Genomic DNA, 18,337 nt, shown 5'->3' with positions numbered 1-18,337 from the left:
AGCGCACTTAATGTACATGTGATCTGGGTATCTATTGAGACACAGCAGCATTTCCGACCATTTTGACTATTTTGAACACAAAATCCAGACGACTTGAGGCACAGCCATGCATCTTTGTGTTCCGGTCAGCTGTATGTCCCATACAGGAACATTCCAGCTTCGGTACATTCCGTACACACACTGGTGTATGTTCTCTCTATGTGAAGTTCTGTGGGCTTTTTAATGCAGGGCCATAGCGAGGTACAGCCGCAAGTGTGCGTGTGTGGGGGGTGCTGGCTTTATGGGGTTGGGAGGTGGGGGGTGTTCAGACTGAGCGGTGATAGGCTGAGAAGGGCGGAACTTGACGCTGACCAGATACTTGGTTCACTCCAACAAACAAAAACACAAGTGGAGCTAAAGGGTACTAATACCCCCCCTCCCCTTTGTCCCCCGCCCCTCTTGGTCTCTCTTCCTGAAGGCTTATCTCGGGCGTTGCTTTATTTTCTGCTTGATTCTTTTCTATGGTTACCATCAACACAAGGAAAGTTTACTTATTCTGTGTGTGTGTTTCTATTCTCCAGTTCCACAAACCATGCAACTTCCTGTGTGTGTGTGTGTGTGTGTGTGTGTGTGTGTGTGTGTGTGTGAGTGTACATGTGTGTGTGTGCATGTGTGTGTGTACATGTGTGTGTCAGGAAGTGAAAGCATTGGGACTAATAAGAAGACTGAAGTCCAGCCATCCATTCTTTTTCTATTCCGATTATCCTCACTAGGGTCTTTGGGGTATGCTGGAGTCTATCCCAGCTGTCTTCAGGTGAGAGGCGGGGAATACCCTGGACTGGTCGCCAGCCAATCACAGGGCACATACAGAGATGACAATTAACCTAGCATGTTTTTGGAATGCACACATACACAGGGAGAACATGCAAACTCCACACAGCAGCGATTCGAAGCAGAAATTTGAACCCAGATCTTCCAGATTCCCTGACTGTGTGGCCTATATGCTAACCACTTGTCTACCATGCAGCGGGACTGACCATCAAGAGTGTCGTTTGGTAGCTCAGGTGCACCTCATCAAAGATTCAATAACATTAGTTGAGTGAAGCTGACCTGCGTTGCTGGATGATCTGGGACTCCCCCGCCGTGACCCCTCAGGCATGATGCGATGATGTCACAGCGCGAGGAAGAAACCTGCTGGAGAGGAGAGACAGAGAACATGCTCAGCTTTCTATTGCTTCTTGTCTCCATAGGAGAAGAACTCAATAAAAAGCGAGAGGATGCGTTTGGCTGGACAACAAAAATGTGTGTTCACTGAAGGATGATGACCCCCTGCAACGTCATTGATACACAGTGACCCAATTTTGTCCATTGTATTAAAAGAAGCAGAAGAAGAAGGAGCAGCTGTCTGCATGCAGAAGAAGTGGGTCAAGCCAACAGGGAGTGGCAATGCAGGTTGATGGTTAAAATTCTGGCAAACCAAAAATATACATACATATATATTCATTCATTTTCTACTGCTTTTTCCTCACAAGGGACGCGGGGGTGCTGGAGCCTATCCCAGCTATCTTCGGGCGAGAGGAGGGGTACACCCTGGACTGGTGGCCAGCCAATCACAGGGCACATATACACAAACAACCATTCACACTCACATTCATACCTATGGACAATTTGGAGTCGCCAATTAACCTAGCATGTTTTCGGAATGTGGGAGGAAACCGGAGTACCCGGAGAAAACCCACGCATGCACAGGGAGAACATGCAAACTACACACAGAGATGGACGAGGGTGGAATCCAACTCTCCCAGCTGTGTGGCCTGCATGCTAACCACTCTGCGCCATGCAGCCCAGTTGAAATATTAAAGGAAAACAACCATATATAACAATGCATAATTTGATCATAGAAAACCTCTTTATAACCTTCTAAATATAGACATTTAATATTATTAGAGCTCTCTATTAAAAAAATAACACCCCCATGATCACCTTTCCGTTCATATTGCCCTATATACTAGACATAATAAGGGAAAATAAAACATTAAGGCATTAATAAGACTCATGCTCATGTCTGTAAAGGAGTTCCCGTGCTCGGGGGAGCTGAGTGGCGGATGCCAAACAACAAGTGAAGTTGTGGTTCAAGGTGGAGTTTTAGCTTGGCGTGGGTTACATCCACAACAGTAGCGCATTATTGTGCCTGCTGTGAGATAATTCAAAACAGCAAAAAAGGCATGATGTTCCGCGGATCAAGTCTGGTGCTTGTGTGTCTCACTGACACCTAGTGACCGGTGCAGAATACTACCTATCATGATAACATCTTTGAATTGCACAGCATGTGTACTGTATTATTGACTCTTACTGGAAATTCTTCTCCTGCCTTTTTCATAGTGAAGTGCAACCACCTGCTGTCGATCGCCTGATAAAATATGCGCCATTGCACCATTTTTCAGTCTGTCAGTTCTTGTCATGTCAACAAGACATGACAGCGCACAAACACATGTTGTGTTGTTATACTGTTGATTTGTTCACACTGCAGAAAAAGTATTTTGTTTCTCAGCTTGACATGAGAAAATGGAAGGTTTTTGAACATGTCCATGGCAGGAACATAGCCACAACCTCACTTTCTAACTGAAAAAATAATGAAAATAACAACGATGTGCTGAAACAAAAGCATGTAAAGTTGCAGGAGGAAGTCCAGTAATAAAAATAAAATGCAGCAGTACTTAAAAAAAGAAGACTGGTAATGAAAGGCAGCAGGATTGGCCATAAAACAAAAACAACACAATAGAAGAACAAGTTAGTAATGGCCTAAAATGATGTGACAAGCTTCATTAAACCGTCTAAAAACACTATACCAAGCTCTCTACGTGTGTGCTAATGTTTACATGACATCACTCAAGCAGGGAGGCCTCCCAGGAACCGTGCGCCCCCCCTTCCAAATCCCAAATCTCTTAGCCAGACTGCTTTGCTCGATGTCCACTTTAAGACAACATTGTCAGAGAAAACTGCTAAATGTCAATGTGATGGTACGCTGACTCCTAACCATCTGTAACACAGTGCAGGGTGTCACATGACTCTTGCTACATAAGACAAGTGGAGCAAGACCATGTTCAGACAATGGTGGAGGTTTGTCAGGGACCACTCTGGCTGTAGTTGTGTGAAGACCAGATAGCCCAAAACCAGTACTCTCATTGCATCCTCTTTGTCAGAACCATCTTCCCCGTTCAGGTCCACAAACTATAAACAGGCCAACAACGCCCACAGACTCCTGGTGATTGTAGTCTACTGGACCTAAACCCCTGAAGAACAGGACTCTGTGGCGCAATGGACAGCGCGTTGGACTTCTAGAACGGGTGAGAAGTGAGACATTCAAAGGTTGTGGGTTCGAGTCCCATCAGAGTTGAGTTTTTCAGCAAAGCTCTTCATCGTGACTGAACCTACTCAGGTTTTGGACAATACTGTGAAAGATGACTGGTGAATGTCCACAGGATGGTAAACTGACTGTCAATGGACAGCGCGTTCAATGTCGTGTTCCATATGATACAAAGTCCAAGAGACCATGTTGGAGTTCCTTCAGGGACCTCTCTGTCTGCAAACTATAAACAAGCCAAAGACTCCTATAGTTAAACTACCCCAGAACAAGACTCTGTGGTGCAATGGACATCGCGTTGGACTTCTAGAATTGGTGAGATGGACAGAATGTTCTTCTCAAAGACATGGGAAGCAGGACCATGTTGGAGGTACTTCAAGGACCTCTCTGGCTATTGTTGTTGAAGACCAGTACTTTTGCTGCATTCCCTCCAGGACACACTAGAGGACTGAAACTGACTTCCAATGGATAGAATGTTCTTCTCAAAGACCTGGGAAACATCTGGCCCGTTCAGGTCCACAAACTATAAACAGGCCAACAACGCCAAGAGACTCCTACGGATTGTAGTCTACTGGACCTAAACCGCTGAGGAACATGACTCTGTGGCGCAATGGACAGCGCATTGGACTTCTAGCAGGGGTGAGAAGTGAGACATTCAAAGGTTGTGGGTTCGAGTCCCATCAGAGTTGAGTTTTTCAGCAAAGCTCTTCATCGTGACTGAACCTACTCAGGTTTTGGACAACATTGTAAAAGAAGACTACTAAATGCCCACATGACGGTAAACTGACAGAATGGACAGAATGTTCTTCTCGAAAACATGTGAAGCAAGACCATGTTGGAGGTCCTTCAAGGACCTATCTGGCTATTGTTGAAAACCAGTACTTTTGCTGCATTCCCTCCAGGACACACTAGAGGACAGAACCATCAGCATTGTCCTTGTCCAAGTCCACAAACTATAAACAAACAAAGACTCCTACAGATAAACAACCACCAGAAAATTACTCTGTGGCGCAATGGACAGCGCGTTGGACTTCTAGAATTGGTGAGATGGACAGAATGTTCTTCTCAAAGACATGGGAAGCAGGACCATGTTAGAGGTACTTCAAGGACCTCTCTGGCTATTGTTGTTGAAGACCAGTACTTTTGCTGCATTCCCTCCAGGACACACTAGAGGACAGAAACTGACTTCCAATGGATAGAATGTTCTTCTCAAAGACCTGGGAACCATCTGGCCCGTTCAGGTCCACAAACTATAAACAGGCCAGCAACGCCAAGAGACTCCTACGGACCTAAACCCCTGAAGAACATGACTCTGTGGCGCAATGGACAGCGCATTGGACTTCTAGCAGTGGTGAGAAGTGAGACATTCAAAGGTTGTGGGTTCGAGTCCCATCAGAGTTGAGCTTTTCAGCAAAGCTCTTCATCGTGACTGAACCTACTCAGGTTTTGGACAACATTGTGAAAGAAGACTGCTAAATGCCCACATGACGGTAAACTGACAGAATGGACAGAATGTTCTTCTCGAAAACATGTGAAGCAAGACCATGTTGGAGGTCCTTCAAGGACCTATCTGGCTATTGTTGTTGAAGACCAGTACTTTTGCTGCATTCCCTCCAGGACACACTAGAGGACAGAACCATCAGCATTGTCCTTGTCCAAGTCCACAAACTATAAACAAACAAAGACTCCTACAGATAAACAACCACCAGAAAATGACTCTGTGGCGCAATGGACAGCGCATTGGACTTCTAGAATTGGTGTGAAGTAAGACATTCAAAGGTTGTGGGTTCGAGTCCCACCGGAGTTGGTCTTTTCAACAAAACTCTTCATCCTGACTTTTCAAAGTTTTCGACATTCAAAAAAGATTGTCCAAAAGACTCATGTCGTTTCACAAAGGCAAAGAAGGACACTTGGAGCAGGGACTCATTCTCTATCCAGTTGGAGTGGTCCACCCTATTCCTGCAGACCAGCTCAGTTTTGGAAGTGATGACCTGTGAACCCCTCACACAATGCACATTGTCCCAGTGTCTTGTGGTGGACCAGCAAATCCTAAAGTCTTTAAAATGACTCTCCAAACTGCACCCAGGGAATCCAAAACCGGTTCAGACCATGGTGGAGGTTTGTCAGGGACCACTCTGGCTGTAGTTGTGTGAAGACCAGATAGACCAAAACCAGTACTCTCCTTGCATCCTCTTTGTCAGAACCATCTTCCCCGTTCAGGTCCACAAACTATAAACTGGCCAACAACGCCAAGAGACTCCTAGGGATATTAAAACCCTAAAGAACATGACTCTGTGGCGCAATGGACAGCGCGTTGGACTTCTAGAAGGGGTGAGAAGTGAGACATTCAAAGGTTGTGGGTTCGAGTCCCATCAGAGTTGAGTTTTTCAGCAAAGCTCTTCATCGTGACTGAACCTACTCAGGTTTTGGACAATATTGTGAAAGATGACTGGTGAATGTCCACAGGATGGTAAACTGACTGTCAATGGACAGCGCGTTCAATGTCGCGTTCCATATGATACAAAGTCCAAGAGACCATGTTGGAGTTCCTTCAGGGACCTCTCTGTCTGCAAACTATAAACAAGCCAAAAACTCCAAGACTCCTATAGTTAAACTACCCCAGAACAAGACTCTGTGGTGCAATGGACATCGCGTTGGACTTCTAGAATTGGTGAGATGGACAGAATGTTCTTCTCAAAGACATGGGAAGCAGGACCATGTTGGAGGTACTTCAAGGACCTCTCTGGCTATTGTTGTTGAAGACCAGTACTTTTGCTGCATTCCCTCCAGGACACACTAGAGGACAGAAACTGACTTCCAATGGATAGAATGTTCTTCTCAAAGACCTGGGAAACATCTGGCCCGTTCAGGTCCACAAACTATAAACAGGCCAACAACGCCAAGAGACTCCTACGGATTGTAGTCTACTGGACCTAAACCGCTGAGGAACATGACTCTGTGGCGCAATGGACAGCGCATTGGACTTCTAGCAGTGGTGAGAAGTGAGACATTCAAAGGTTGTGGGTTCGAGTCCCATCAGAGTTGAGTTTTTCAGCAAAGCTCTTCATCGTGACTGAACCTACTCAGGTTTTGGACAACATTGTGAAAGAAGACTGCTAAATGCCCACATGACGGTAAACTGACAGAATGTTCTTCTCGAAGACATGTGAAGCAAGACCATGTTGGAGGCCCTTGAAGGACCTCTCTGGCAATTGTGGTTGAAGACCAGTACCAAGACCAGCGCGTTCAATGTCCTGTTGCATATGATACAGAGCCCAACAGACCATGTTGGAGGTCCTTCAGGGACCTCTCTGTCTGCAAGTCTGCAAACTATAAACAAGCCCAAAACTCCAAGACTCCTATAGCTAAACCACACCAGAACAAGACTCTGTGGCGCAATGGAGAGCGCGTTGGACTTCTAGAATTGGTGAGAAGTAAGACATTCAAAGGTTGTGGGTTCGAGTCCCGCCAGAGTTGGTCTTTTCAACAAAACTCTTCATCCTGACTTCATCAAAGTTTTCGACATTCAAAAAAGATTGTCCAAAAGACTCATGTCGTTTCACAAAGGCAAAGAAGGACACTTGGAGCAGGGACTCATTCTCTATCCAGTTGGAGTGGTCCACCCTATTCCTGCAGACCAGCTCAGTTTTCGAAGTGATGACCTGTGAACCCCTCACACAATGCACATTGTCCCAGTGTCTTGTGGTGGACCAGCAAATCCTAAAGTCTTTAAAATGACTCTCCAAACTGCACCCAGGGAATCCCAAACCTGTTCCTGTTCAGACCATGGTGGAGGTTTGTCAGGGACCACTCTGGCTGTAGTTGTGTGAAGACCAGATAGACCAAAACCAGTACTCTCCTTGCACCAGTCTGCAAGGTATAAACAAGCCAAAGACTCCATGACAACAACACCAGAACAAGACTCTGGACAGACTCTCTGGCAATTGTGGTTGAAGACCAGTACCAAGACCAGCGCGTTCAATGTCCTGTTGCATATGATACAGAGCCCAACAGACCATGTTGGAGGTCCTTCAGGGACCTCTCTGTCTGCAAGTCTGCAAACTATAAACAAGCCCAAAACTCCAAGACTCCTATAGCTAAACCACACCAGAACAAGACTCTGTGGCGCAATGGACAGCGCGTTGGACTTCTAGAATTGATGAGAAGTAAGACATTCAAAGGTTGTGGGTTCGAGTCCCATCAGAGTTGAGTTTTTCAGCAAAGCTCTTCATCGTAACTGAACCTACTCAGTTTTTGAATGTCCACAGGATGGTAATCTGACTGTCAATGGACAGCGCATTCAATGTCCTGTTGCATATGTCCAACAGACCATGTTGGAGGTCCTTCATGACCTCTCTGTCTACCAGTCTGCAAGGTATAAACAAGCCAAAGACTCCATGACTTCTATAGCTAAACCACACCAGAACAAGACTCTGTGGCGCAATGGACAGCGCGTTGGACTTCTAGAATTGATGAGAAGTAAGACATTCAAAGGTTGTGGGTTCAAGTCCCATCAGAGTTGAGCTTTTGAGCAAAGCTCTTCATCGTGACTAAACCTTTTCAGGTTTTTTGACAACATTGTGAAAAAAGACTGCTAAACGTCCACATGACGGGAAACTGACTTTCAATGGACAGCATGTTCTTCTCAAAACATAGGAAGCAAGACCGTGCTGGAGGTCCTTCAAGGACCTCTCTGGCTATAGTTGTTGAAGACCAGATAGCATAAAACCAGTACTTTTGCTGCGTTCCCTACAGGACACACTACAGGACAGAACCATCTGCCTTGTCCTTGTCCAAGTCCACAAACTATAAACAAGCCAAAGACTCCAAGACTACTACAGCTAAACCACTATAGAACACGACTCTGTGGTGCAATGGACAGTGCAAACTATAAACAGGCCAAAAACACGAGATGCAAAGAAACAGACTTGGAACAGAGACTCATTCCCAATCCAGTTAGAATGTTCCACTATTTTAGAGCTGCTCGGCTCAGAACCCGACACACCTGGACATTGTTTTCAAAATGGACACTGAGGGGGTCCAAACTACTCTCTCTGGTATCTGGTCCATCCGCGTCATTTAATGACAGGGCCCAAAACCAAGTTTCTGGCTGTAGTTATTGAAGACCAGTACTACCAGAGAAGTAACCACTAGAGAAAAGCACCATCTACCCTGTCCGAGTCCACAAGGTATGTACAAGACTCCTACAGCTTGTGGTTTCCAACACTTAAACCAGGACAGAACATCCATTGTTCGTCTTGGAGCAGATGTTAAACAGCAAAGCCAAACAGAACCTTTTATTAATGTCCTCCTACCCACACCCCTGAAAGTTCTGAATGTGGTCCATTCCCAATCCATATGGCTCTACCTCTTTCAGGATGTAGGTAAAGTTCTTGCAGGGTGTCAACATTCATGTCCAAGCAGTCCCGACCACATTGTCTGAGCTGCTTTGTCCAAGGTGGTCCAAGTCCACACATGAAAGACCTTCAGCTGGGACCTTGTGTTTATTTTGATGGTGATGTGCGGCAAAGGCGGCAAAAATCATATAAACATCAACATGCACTTGCTCACATGATTTGGAAGAGGCAGAACATGTATTCATGGATGTGTTTGATCCTAATGTGTGTGTGGTCTCAGTGAGCGGGTCATGGTGAGCCAACACAAGCGCGCTACAGACGGAAGCACAATAGCGCCACAATGCCATCGCCTGCTGTTTCCATTGTATTCACACACTCACGCTCACAAGTCATTTAGCAAAAACAAACTCAAACATTGTAAAAAAAAAAGTCCCTGAAGTCGTACACGTTGGAATTTAATGCCAGCGTAGCGTGTCAACAAGAGGAAAGGAAGTTACATTCAACACAGTAAGACACCATATGCTAACCCGCTTGTTAGCAAAGTTAGCATTTTCTACTTTTGACAAAGCTTCACTTCTTTTCACACTTGCATGTCACTTATTAATGTTCTTATGTGACACAATGATAGCCGCAGCTTGACCCTGGAACAGACTATTTCTATTTTCATCGTCTCTATGATGTCTCTCAGTGTGTTGTGTGTCTTTCAGGAGTGATGTTGTAACTTAAGCTGACACTCGAGTGTGTGTGGTCGTGATGTCACGTCTGACCTTTCCCAGCATCAATCCGGTGGAGATGTTCCCACTAAATGGAACGTCCAGTTTTCACACTTGTTTTACGTAATCACAATTATTGCTTCACAGACGATTTGATCTTCATTGCTGCAGTGGAATCATTCACTTGGTTGCATTAGAAAGGTGTTGCTCAGTGCTGCCCCTTAGAGGCCTATATGTTAACTGCAGCTGGACAATCACAGTGTCCGCGATAAAGATCATGATTCCAATACAATTATTGTCACAAAAAAACAATAAAACCGAACTTTTAGGCAACAGGAAAAACACAACCCACTTAATGCGCGTGTAATTCCCATGTTATTTGTCATTCATCAACAAAAGTTGGACATTTTAAAAAGACGCGTTCGATGCCGTACCTTGACTTCAGCTGCTCTTTGGCCGCCAAGCACACGCGCTCAGTATTCCGGACGATGCGTGCACGGTGCTCCTTATGCCGCGAAAGTCATCAGAAGAGGATGAAGATGAAGAGTCCATCGCCTCTGTGACGTCATGTCTGCGTGTCCGTCGCGTCCACAGAGTGAAATGTCCACGATCACGCTCCTCGAGACGGGATCTGACGATCTGGAGACCACAGCCTGACCCGTCTGCTGCGGGAGATAGTGGAGGGGGAGGGATGGAGGAGGAGGAGGAGGAGGTCCAGAAGGGAGAGAGAGGAGAACAAAGTCATGTGGAGAAAAAGTCTGGAATGTTTCTCATCTTTTCTTGCTGACATCTTCACCGTAGATGGCCTTTGCCTTTCAGCTGACTCAACACGCGCGCGCGCGCACACACACACACACACACACACACACGCACAAAACTAAACAGAAACCAGCACGCCCGGCCGGCCCACTGTCTGAGTGAGTCCAACATCTGGTGCAAGTCGCAAAGAGAATGTGTGTGTGACGGTGGACGAGAAAATCAATAAATAATAATTAATTATTACTTTAGTATTATTACCGATTTTGTTACAGTTGTTCATCATATATCATTATTATTTTATTATTAGTATTATAATATTGTCTTATATTATTGTGAATTAGAATGCTGTTTTAAGTCAAACATGAATAAAAGTAAAAAAAATACAGTATGTACTGTATGTGTACACAAGTACTGGTCAACTATTAGTGTGTATATATACGATTATGTAACTACATGAAATAAAACACAACATCAGACATCACAAATAGACATCAGTAGATACGCTTCCATCCAATAAACATTCAAATGTAAACAGGTAAAAAAAATCCTAACTAATCATGATAAACACACTGTGTGTATTTAGGTACAGTGCTGTGTACTGCGGTGGACGAGTGGTTAGCAGGCCTCACAGCTAGGAGACCCTCCCTTGGCCATCTCTGTGTGGAGTTTGCATGTTCTCCCCGTGCACGCGTGGGTTTTCTCCAGGTACTCCGGTTTCCTCCCACATTCCAAAAACATGCTAAGTTAATTGGCGACTCCAAATTGTCTATAGGGATGAATGTGAGTGTGAATGGTTGTTTGTCTATATGTGCCCTGGGATTGGCTGGTGACCAATCCAGGGTGTACCCCGCCTCTCGCCTGAAAACAGCTGGGATAGGCTCCAGCACCCCCGCGACCCTCGTGAGGATAAGCGGTAGAAAATGAATGAATGTTGTGTACTGTTGTCTGCTGCGCTCACAGACAACACAGACGGTCGTCATGGAAACCTCAAGTGACACTCACCTTTTAAGAGACGGCTGTGTCACCATGACACATCATCATCATCCTCATCAAACCTGGATCAGAAACTTTTGCTTCATTTCTCGACTGCAAGACAAGAAGATGGAAAAACATAAGCATAGCATATGAACACTTATGTACTCGATTTCTACATGCAGTATGGACTTACCAAACTGCTTACCTAAGGAAGCAGATGTTACATAAACGTAGGATACACACATACACGTAATGTATACACTTCCCATGCATCACTACATACTACATACTATAAAACATACTTAGAATTTTAGAACTTTAAAACTTTCGGGCTTGAAAGTTTGACACACGCACGCACACACATACACCCTTAGTGTGCCTCACTACCTCACATACCAGACTTTTACATAAGTTACTTACAATTTCAGAACTTTAGAGCGCTTACAGTAACACTTTACAGATACATACAAGGTACATACAATTACAGTAGTTAATGAGGAACCTACCTGACCCTAAACACTACTCATTAGTTCTTCAGTAACCACTCATTAGTTCTTTATTAGTTCCTCAGTAGCTACTGTATTTTTGTGTACTTTATTGCATTTCCTTCCCATCACTACAGCATATTCTTTGAATATTACATCAGTTACTTAGAATTGTAGAACTTTTGGAACTTTGGCCTAAAAGTTTGTATCAAACACACACACACACACTGTACATCACTACAGCACATACTTTGAATTATTGTGTGAATGATATATCACTTATTTACAATTTTAAAACATCAACACACAACAACACACTGATGTAAACACTTCATGGAAATATTTACTATATGAATTACATCACTTACTTCAAATTTTAGAATGTTTTACAATTCTGCCCTGAAACACAAAAGGGTTAAAGAGACACATTCTTGCACACATCTGTGCACCTATCGGACTGTTATAGTGGTCAAACACACACACACACAGAATGCATACGCAAACAGAAGCAGATGCTGTGAAAAGTAGACAAACACACACAGGGAGTGTAAACAGGCTTTTCCTAGTGTGTTATTCCAAAGTCGGACATTCCACTTTCTTCTGTGCTGCCTCCTCAACGGGAGTTCAAAGGTCAGGGGCAAACAAAGGGCCAACATGACCACCTTGAAACCTCCAGCAGCCAGGAGGTTCTTAACGGTTCTGATGAAGAGTAAAGCCCAAACAGGCGCTGATGTTGCATGTTATTCATCCTGTTGATATTCCAGCTCTGACACTGCACCACATTTCCACTGTTAACGACATGTCGCCGGCCATTTTGGCTCCGTCTTGTCAACACATCTTTACCGTAAATTGACTGCTGTGTGTGCGTGTGTGTCAGTGACGATGGAATTCTTTGTGGTTCTGGCAGCCATTTTGTTTAATATCAATCAAAAGACCTGCCAAAGACACAACAGGAAGTGGCATCCCCCTGCCGTGTTAACAGGAAGTCACATACCTTCTCAGAAATGTCGGTCAAAGTGTCTTCTTTTTTTCACACTATAAACCTTTCCACGTGTCAATCACACAGTATTCATGCTACTGCGCACAGGCCCCCTAGTGGCAGTCCCAGTCATAACAGCGCAAGGATGGAAATCAGGTGGTTTCCACCAATGTGTAAATCCTCATCCTCAGCAATAAGCAAGCCCCTACGTCTCTGACTGAGAAAGAGTTCCCCTCAGACATAAAGGTGACTGATGATGAGGCCATGACGGCGCTTTCACACCTGCTCACTTTTCTCTTCGCTGGAACCCAAAGTGGTTCTCAGATGCCAAGTCTGGACCGCAGCCTAACGCATGCAGCATGGAAATATGTAGATCATGTAGTCACATGATGTTGTAATCACATGACTAATAGATGCTTATATCTGACACCAATAATCCCACCTAGTGTGTGTGTGTGCTGACATTCCTTCCAGACATGTCAGCACAACATCTGCTTTCTGGCAATGCTCTTAGAACATTGGCATGCTAACTGTGTGTGTGTGTGTGTGTGTGTGTGTGTGTGTGTGTGAAAGACACTATAGCTGCGGTTGAATCATAGCTGTGTAATCATTTTGAAAGTTAAAGCCCATTTTATTGTACAGTATGACAGCTTTACGCTAAGAAAGAAATAAAAGTGATAAGTAACAGGAAAACCATAGGTAGCAAGTATGACATCATCACTCCCACTCACACACAGCACTTTGTTACCATGGATACACTAATGACAGAGTCAGGTGAGCTGAGAGCTGATTGGCTGAGACACAGACAAGTAATAAATGTTATCTTGTCATCTCACCTGACTTGATGACACAGCAGGGTGTGTGTGTGTGTGTAATGATCCGGGATGATGTCATGTGACAAAATAACTTGTTTCCTGCCAATTAAAAAACAAAGTGATCCTCTATTCATGCGTGTGACCTGTGGCATCGTGTAAAAATCAAATGAAATAAAAAAAATTAGGGGCTGTCCATATGAATGTGAGTGTGAATGGTTGTTTGTCTATTTGTGCCCTGTGATTGGCTGGCGACCAGTCCAGGGTGTACCGCGCCTCTCACCCGACGACAAATGCAAATGACCCTTAATCCTGACATGCCTGTCAAACGTCTGCCAATGAAAGCTCCAGCTGCTGACTATGCAGACGGAGTAATGACTAAGCATTCATTTGTCATCAGAAGATCACATGACTGGCTGCTTCTTTCTCACACATGCCCGCACACAAAACATGAGGAACATGCAAACATGAGGACTTGCAGGTTGAATGATGTGCAAGAGCACTGACCGTCCATCACGTGTCGTCAACTTCCTCATTGGAAGTCACTGGTCATGACGAGGCAGGTTAAAACCTCTCTATCCTCCCAAGACCCAAAAGCTGCTGCTATCATTGAAATAGCTGGCTGAGAATAATATGCCAAAATATTTATGTTTTACACACGTCCCAGGACTCTACATTAAAAACCAAAATGACTTGCCCATAGGGAATCCTTAAGCTGAGAACTACTTGCCCGAACTTGCCCCATGTAAAATGAAAAGACTGTCATAATGATATCATGTAATCTTTTGTGGCATCACATGAGAATCTCAAATAAATAAAATAATAAAACAAATAATACTGTAGCGTTGCGTGTGTGTTGTATTCCGGGCTGTAGTTTCATGCATGGACGCTGGGGGCAGTCATGTTCAGCTCGCGGTCTTGGAGCGGGTGTTTTGGGACCAAAGAATAGGAACGATAGGGAAAAAAGGAGAAGTTCGGTTGCCGTGCGCCCAGCTAATTAGTTAAGTCTGCAACAGGCCAGTAAGTTGTTTTTCATGCTGCCTTGGAAATAAAAACCATGCAACGATAGAGGTTCATCATTTTTTGCTGTTTCCTTCAGATTTAGACGATGTTGGCAGCGACGCCATGATGGATGTTTTCGTAGTCAAACGATCGCTGATTGGTTGATCGCGAACAACGGGTGTGGGTAAAACGCGGACTGTGGCTTACGAACCGCGGTCTAAATAAACGATTCTGATTGGTCCATTGCAAGGATAGCTTTGCAAATTGCCACCGGAATTCCGCAGTCCATGTTTTACCAACACCCAACAAGAACCGCTTTAAAAAAAACTCTTGGCAGTATGGCATGCCAAAGTGCACTTGCCCGACGGGAATATCACTGATTAGATTTACTTGCCCGAATTTTGTTTTAACTTGCCCCGGGCCATCGGTACATCGTTATTGTCGAGCCCTGCGTCCTATGCAACAGTATTTTCAAAGCTGTAATAAAAATGCATTCACGGACACACCCCCCAATACCTTAAAAAACTCCTCACCCACAAGACTTCCTTATGCACCCTTCAAGTCCACAGAACCAAGCTCTGCACCATGCGCCTTCTCCTCTGTGGCTCCAAGGCTGTAGAATTCCCTCCCTGAGCCAGGATTTTTTCATTAGGGTGGCCAAGGTGAGACCATTACTCACATAGGAGTGGCAATAAGTTCATAAGTAACGACATGCCAACAGGGGGCGCCTCTGACAAACAGTGGAGGAATAAAAACATTCCAATCAATCAATCAATCAATCAGTCTGTGAAGGAAGTCATAGTTGACTCAGTGTGTTCAAAGTGAGGACGAAAGAAGACGTGAAGATGTAAGAAGAGGAGGAGGAGGAAAGCTGATGTCAGCTCAAATTGAAAGCACTTGTGTTTCTCTGTGTGTGTTTATGTTAGAACCGTTCCCACGACACTAAACGACCCGGTCTCCCTTCCTCGCTCTGCTCCAAAAATGTCCCGTCTGCTGCCTGCTGGCCTAAAAAGGACAAGAAGCAACAAAAGAAATGACAGGAGAAGAAAAAGTGTTTGATGGACGCTTGTCACGTTTTTTCAGTCAAGACTTGGAAGTACTCGAAGGACAAGTGGACGTCTTCTTCCAAGTGTCCACGTCCGTGGCGTGCTGTTTCTGTCTCAGCTGAGCACGGAAGGCCTTGCAGAAGAGGAAGTAGATGAGCGGGTCGAGACAGACGTTGAGGGCGGACAAGGCGACAGTCAAGTCCTTCAAGTGTTTGATGTTACTGCAGTCATGTTGCGGCACAAGCGCGTAGGGGAGGCGGACCAGGTGGTAAGGAAGGAAGCAGATGCAGAAGACGCTGACCAGCAGCAGAATGTTCCGGCGGGCCTTGGCCAGCCTCCTGGCGTCACAGGATGAAGCTCGCCGCTGCTGTGCTGCTGCCAGTCTGCGGGAGGTGCTGTAGTATAAGAAGAGCAGGGCGAGGAAGACCAGCAGGAATATGGTGGCGGAGATGACGTGGACGACCTTGTAGAGAAGAATGAGCTGCTTGCTGCGAAGGTTGATGCAGATGGCCGTGCCACCAGAAGGAGGTAGAACCGGCTGCGTGACCAGTGAAAGGATGATGTAAGAGCCTGTCAAGGTGAGGAGGACGAGCCAGGTCACCAAGGAGACGACACAAGCCGCCCTCACCGACTTCAGAAGGTGACTTCCTGAAGGGTGGACGATCTTAAAGTACCTGGTGGGTGGAGCCTGTTCAGCATCAGAAGTCATTTTCAGGACGAGATGTCGGCCCGAGGGCCTACCTGACGGCGGCGATGTAGCCCATGAAGAGGATGCTGGCGTACATGTTCAGGTAGAAGGTTGCTGTTCCAAAGTTGCAGTACACCAGGCGGACCCAGGCAGAATCTGTGGCGTTAAAGGCGATGCGGATGGGAAGACAAAGGCACAGCAGGAAGTCCGCAGCCGCCAGGTTCTTTAGGCAGACGCCGATGCTACTGGACGTACCAGCGCCACACAGGTAGACCCTCAGCGTCACACCATTAAGCAGCAAGCCTACCTGAAGACAAAACTAATCAGCCCTCTTGTGGACTGACACGATAAAGAAGCTGTCAGAGTCTCACCATGAAGACCAGACTGTAAACCACCACCAAGAGGACGCGGGACCAGGTGGGTTGGCTGCACAAAGGCGTCCCGCCAAATGTCTGGTTGTCGGGGGCAGACTGATTGGTGGGCGCAGTTGCATCGAAAAGGACGTTCATGATGTTTCTGTAGGAATAGATACTAATGTACGAGGTCCAACAAAGATCAAACATCTCCAGTGGTAGAGCTGGTAGAGGAGAATGCCTGATAATAAAGGACTTTTCAACCTGTGGCGGTTTGTTGACATGATATTGAAGCAACGGGAGTACTGTATTGTGTGATTAAGAGTTATGTTTTACGTTTTAACACTGTGTAACTATACAGTAGTTTCGTTGGTTTAGTAATAATGAGGAAGCTAATAATACAACACATGTTGACATAAACCATTTTCATCCCAATGACTCCTTTGGTCCCCAAGACAAAAGCTTAAGTGGGAATCCTGTAATAGTAATGGGGACAAAATGGTGACAAAAAGCAGTAGTAGTAGAAACAATACTTACATTTGTCACAAAGTCACAAAAGATGTACCAGCCGACAGAAGGCTTAAAGGAGAGGAGGACTATCTACCCTCCCAAAACACGTGCAAAAGAAAGACTGGTATGAATGTCAAACATCAACAAACAACAACAATCAGTCGAAGAGTCACAACTGACCAAAGTATGGAAGACTGGAATCAGCTCCTCAACTGACCTAAAAACACCACAAATGGACACACAACACTGGCTCTCCTCACCTGTGTGCGCTACTGACTGCGCTTGCCACTTCCTCTGATGCCACCAGTTCTGCTGCTGCGGCATGTCATTTGAATGTCACACACACACACACACGCAGGCTGCTTCCAGTAAAAGAAGACACAATAATTGAATAAATAAATGACTGTGGTCAGACCCTGTGAAGTTTGCAATTGTTCCTCTGAGCAGGAAGTTGACATGTGGAAGAACTTCAAGTGACAATAAGTCAAATGAGATGAAGTGGCTTTCTGTAAGGTCTGATTTAGAGGCGGGCCAGTCAACACAAATATCATTATTATCAATACCTTGGAAGTATCGGTATTGGGTCCTTACTAGTATGATCAGATCGATATTTTTCAGTTCTATGTTTATTCTCACAAATGTCACAAAATGTACAAACTCAGATAGAGGAAATTATTTTTGCTTTTGTTGTCTTACTTTACATAAATCATCTCGCTCAAACAAATAATAAAAGGGAATTGATATACAGTTGCCCCTCGCTGCAGCGCAGCTTTTCAAAATCATGGTGAACTATGATCTATTAATAGTCAAAACTAGCGCTGTAAAAGTTAACGTGTTAATGATCTGATAAGATAAGTTTTGACCCTCGGCCCACACGTAGTTAACTACGTATGTAGCCACAAGCTGGAACAAATATTGATGGGAAATGGAGAAAGAAAATAGTATTTAGATTGGTAAAGTTAGCTTCAAAGTCCTGGCAGATGGCTCTTGTAGCAAGAACAAAGTTATTTCTATCAACTGTTGCTGTGTTTGACTTATTACGGATTACATGGCCTGCCAGACTGGAGCAGTGCAGGTATTGTTTTTATTGTCATATACATTGCTACCTCGGCATAAGAGTGTCCCAACTAACTAGTTGTTTTTACATTTTTACATCTCTTGCTGATTTCTGCATTGAACTGCCAGCTAAAATTGGAGTTAAAGGTGCTATTGACGGTGTCCATGTGATGACCGTGACTGAAGTCCAGTGTTTTGCTAGCATTAGCCATTTATCATTGAACTGCCACAATGATGCACATTAGCACTCAAAGTCATC

The 18,337-nt window shown here is 44.9% G+C and overlaps 2 protein-coding genes and 9 non-coding genes across 12 annotated transcripts in view; 9 read left to right on the top strand and 2 right to left on the bottom strand.

Annotated features, from left to right (window-relative positions):
- Positions 1 to 18,337, bottom strand: part of plekhg2 (pleckstrin homology domain containing, family G (with RhoGef domain) member 2) — a 47,933-nt gene that overhangs the window by 29,437 nt on the left and 159 nt on the right. The window contains exons 2-4 of the mRNA XM_078792990.1: positions 11,175 to 11,258; positions 9,848 to 10,075; positions 1,090 to 1,173 (exon numbers count right to left, since the gene is read on the bottom strand). Of these exons, the coding sequence (XP_078649116.1) occupies positions 1,090 to 1,138 (49 nt within the window). The 5' untranslated portion in view covers positions 1,139 to 1,173; positions 9,848 to 10,075; positions 11,175 to 11,258. The remainder of the gene's footprint in view (positions 1 to 1,089; positions 1,174 to 9,847; positions 10,076 to 11,174; positions 11,259 to 18,337) is intronic.
- trnar-ucu (transfer RNA arginine (anticodon UCU)) lies at positions 3,284 to 3,376 on the top strand. Its single transcript has 2 exons — positions 3,284 to 3,320; positions 3,341 to 3,376. It is a non-coding gene; the product is annotated as a tRNA-Arg (tRNA).
- On the top strand, positions 3,940 to 4,032 carry trnar-ucu (transfer RNA arginine (anticodon UCU)). Its single transcript has 2 exons — positions 3,940 to 3,976; positions 3,997 to 4,032. It is a non-coding gene; the product is annotated as a tRNA-Arg (tRNA).
- trnar-ucu (transfer RNA arginine (anticodon UCU)) lies at positions 4,652 to 4,744 on the top strand. Its single transcript has 2 exons — positions 4,652 to 4,688; positions 4,709 to 4,744. It is a non-coding gene; the product is annotated as a tRNA-Arg (tRNA).
- Positions 5,058 to 5,150, top strand: trnar-ucu (transfer RNA arginine (anticodon UCU)). Its single transcript has 2 exons — positions 5,058 to 5,094; positions 5,115 to 5,150. It is a non-coding gene; the product is annotated as a tRNA-Arg (tRNA).
- On the top strand, positions 5,632 to 5,724 carry trnar-ucu (transfer RNA arginine (anticodon UCU)). The gene is made up of 2 exons: positions 5,632 to 5,668; positions 5,689 to 5,724. It is a non-coding gene; the product is annotated as a tRNA-Arg (tRNA).
- trnar-ucu (transfer RNA arginine (anticodon UCU)) lies at positions 6,296 to 6,388 on the top strand. The gene is made up of 2 exons: positions 6,296 to 6,332; positions 6,353 to 6,388. It is a non-coding gene; the product is annotated as a tRNA-Arg (tRNA).
- Positions 6,728 to 6,820, top strand: trnar-ucu (transfer RNA arginine (anticodon UCU)). The gene is made up of 2 exons: positions 6,728 to 6,764; positions 6,785 to 6,820. It is a non-coding gene; the product is annotated as a tRNA-Arg (tRNA).
- trnar-ucu (transfer RNA arginine (anticodon UCU)) lies at positions 7,460 to 7,552 on the top strand. Its single transcript has 2 exons — positions 7,460 to 7,496; positions 7,517 to 7,552. It is a non-coding gene; the product is annotated as a tRNA-Arg (tRNA).
- Positions 7,773 to 7,865, top strand: trnar-ucu (transfer RNA arginine (anticodon UCU)). The gene is made up of 2 exons: positions 7,773 to 7,809; positions 7,830 to 7,865. It is a non-coding gene; the product is annotated as a tRNA-Arg (tRNA).
- LOC131134848 (P2Y purinoceptor 14-like) lies at positions 14,938 to 17,211 on the bottom strand. Of its 2 annotated transcripts, XM_078792802.1 has the most exons (4): positions 17,050 to 17,211; positions 16,531 to 16,675; positions 16,213 to 16,466; positions 14,938 to 16,145 (listed from the first exon to the last, which is right to left on the bottom strand). In XM_078792802.1, the coding sequence occupies exons 2-4, from the start codon at positions 16,666 to 16,668 to the stop codon at positions 15,509 to 15,511; spliced, it is 1,029 nt and encodes a 342-aa protein (XP_078648928.1). In that variant the 5' UTR covers positions 16,669 to 16,675; positions 17,050 to 17,211; the 3' UTR covers positions 14,938 to 15,508. The 2 variants fall into 2 exon arrangements, with proteins under 2 accessions (XP_078648928.1, XP_057936490.2); XM_058080507.2 differs by lacking the exon at positions 17,050 to 17,211 and having other exon boundaries at positions 16,531 to 17,042.

The sequence above is a fragment of the Doryrhamphus excisus genome, linkage group LG8 (genome assembly GCF_037039965.1).
Source record: "Doryrhamphus excisus strain RoL-2023G ecotype Guam linkage group LG8, RoL_Dexc_Guam_v1.1, whole genome shotgun sequence".
NCBI classification, from domain to species: Eukaryota; Metazoa; Chordata; class Actinopteri; order Syngnathiformes; family Syngnathidae; genus Doryrhamphus; species Doryrhamphus excisus.
This window is presented reverse-complemented; position numbering and strand designations above follow the sequence as displayed.

Bases quoted from the DNA above. Each gene is read 5' to 3' on its own strand.
- LOC131134848 (XM_058080507.2), bottom strand. From the start codon at position 16,722: ATGTTTGATCTTTGTTGGACCTCGTACATTAGTATCTATTCCTACAGA. The intron at 16,467-16,530 runs GTGAGACTCTGA...TTTTGTCTTCAG, and splicing joins TTTACAGTCTGGTCTTCATG to GTAGGCTTGCTGCTTAATGG. The intron at 16,146-16,212 runs GTAGGCCCTCGG...TCCACCCACCAG, and splicing joins GGCTACATCGCCGCCGTCAG to GTACTTTAAGATCGTCCACC.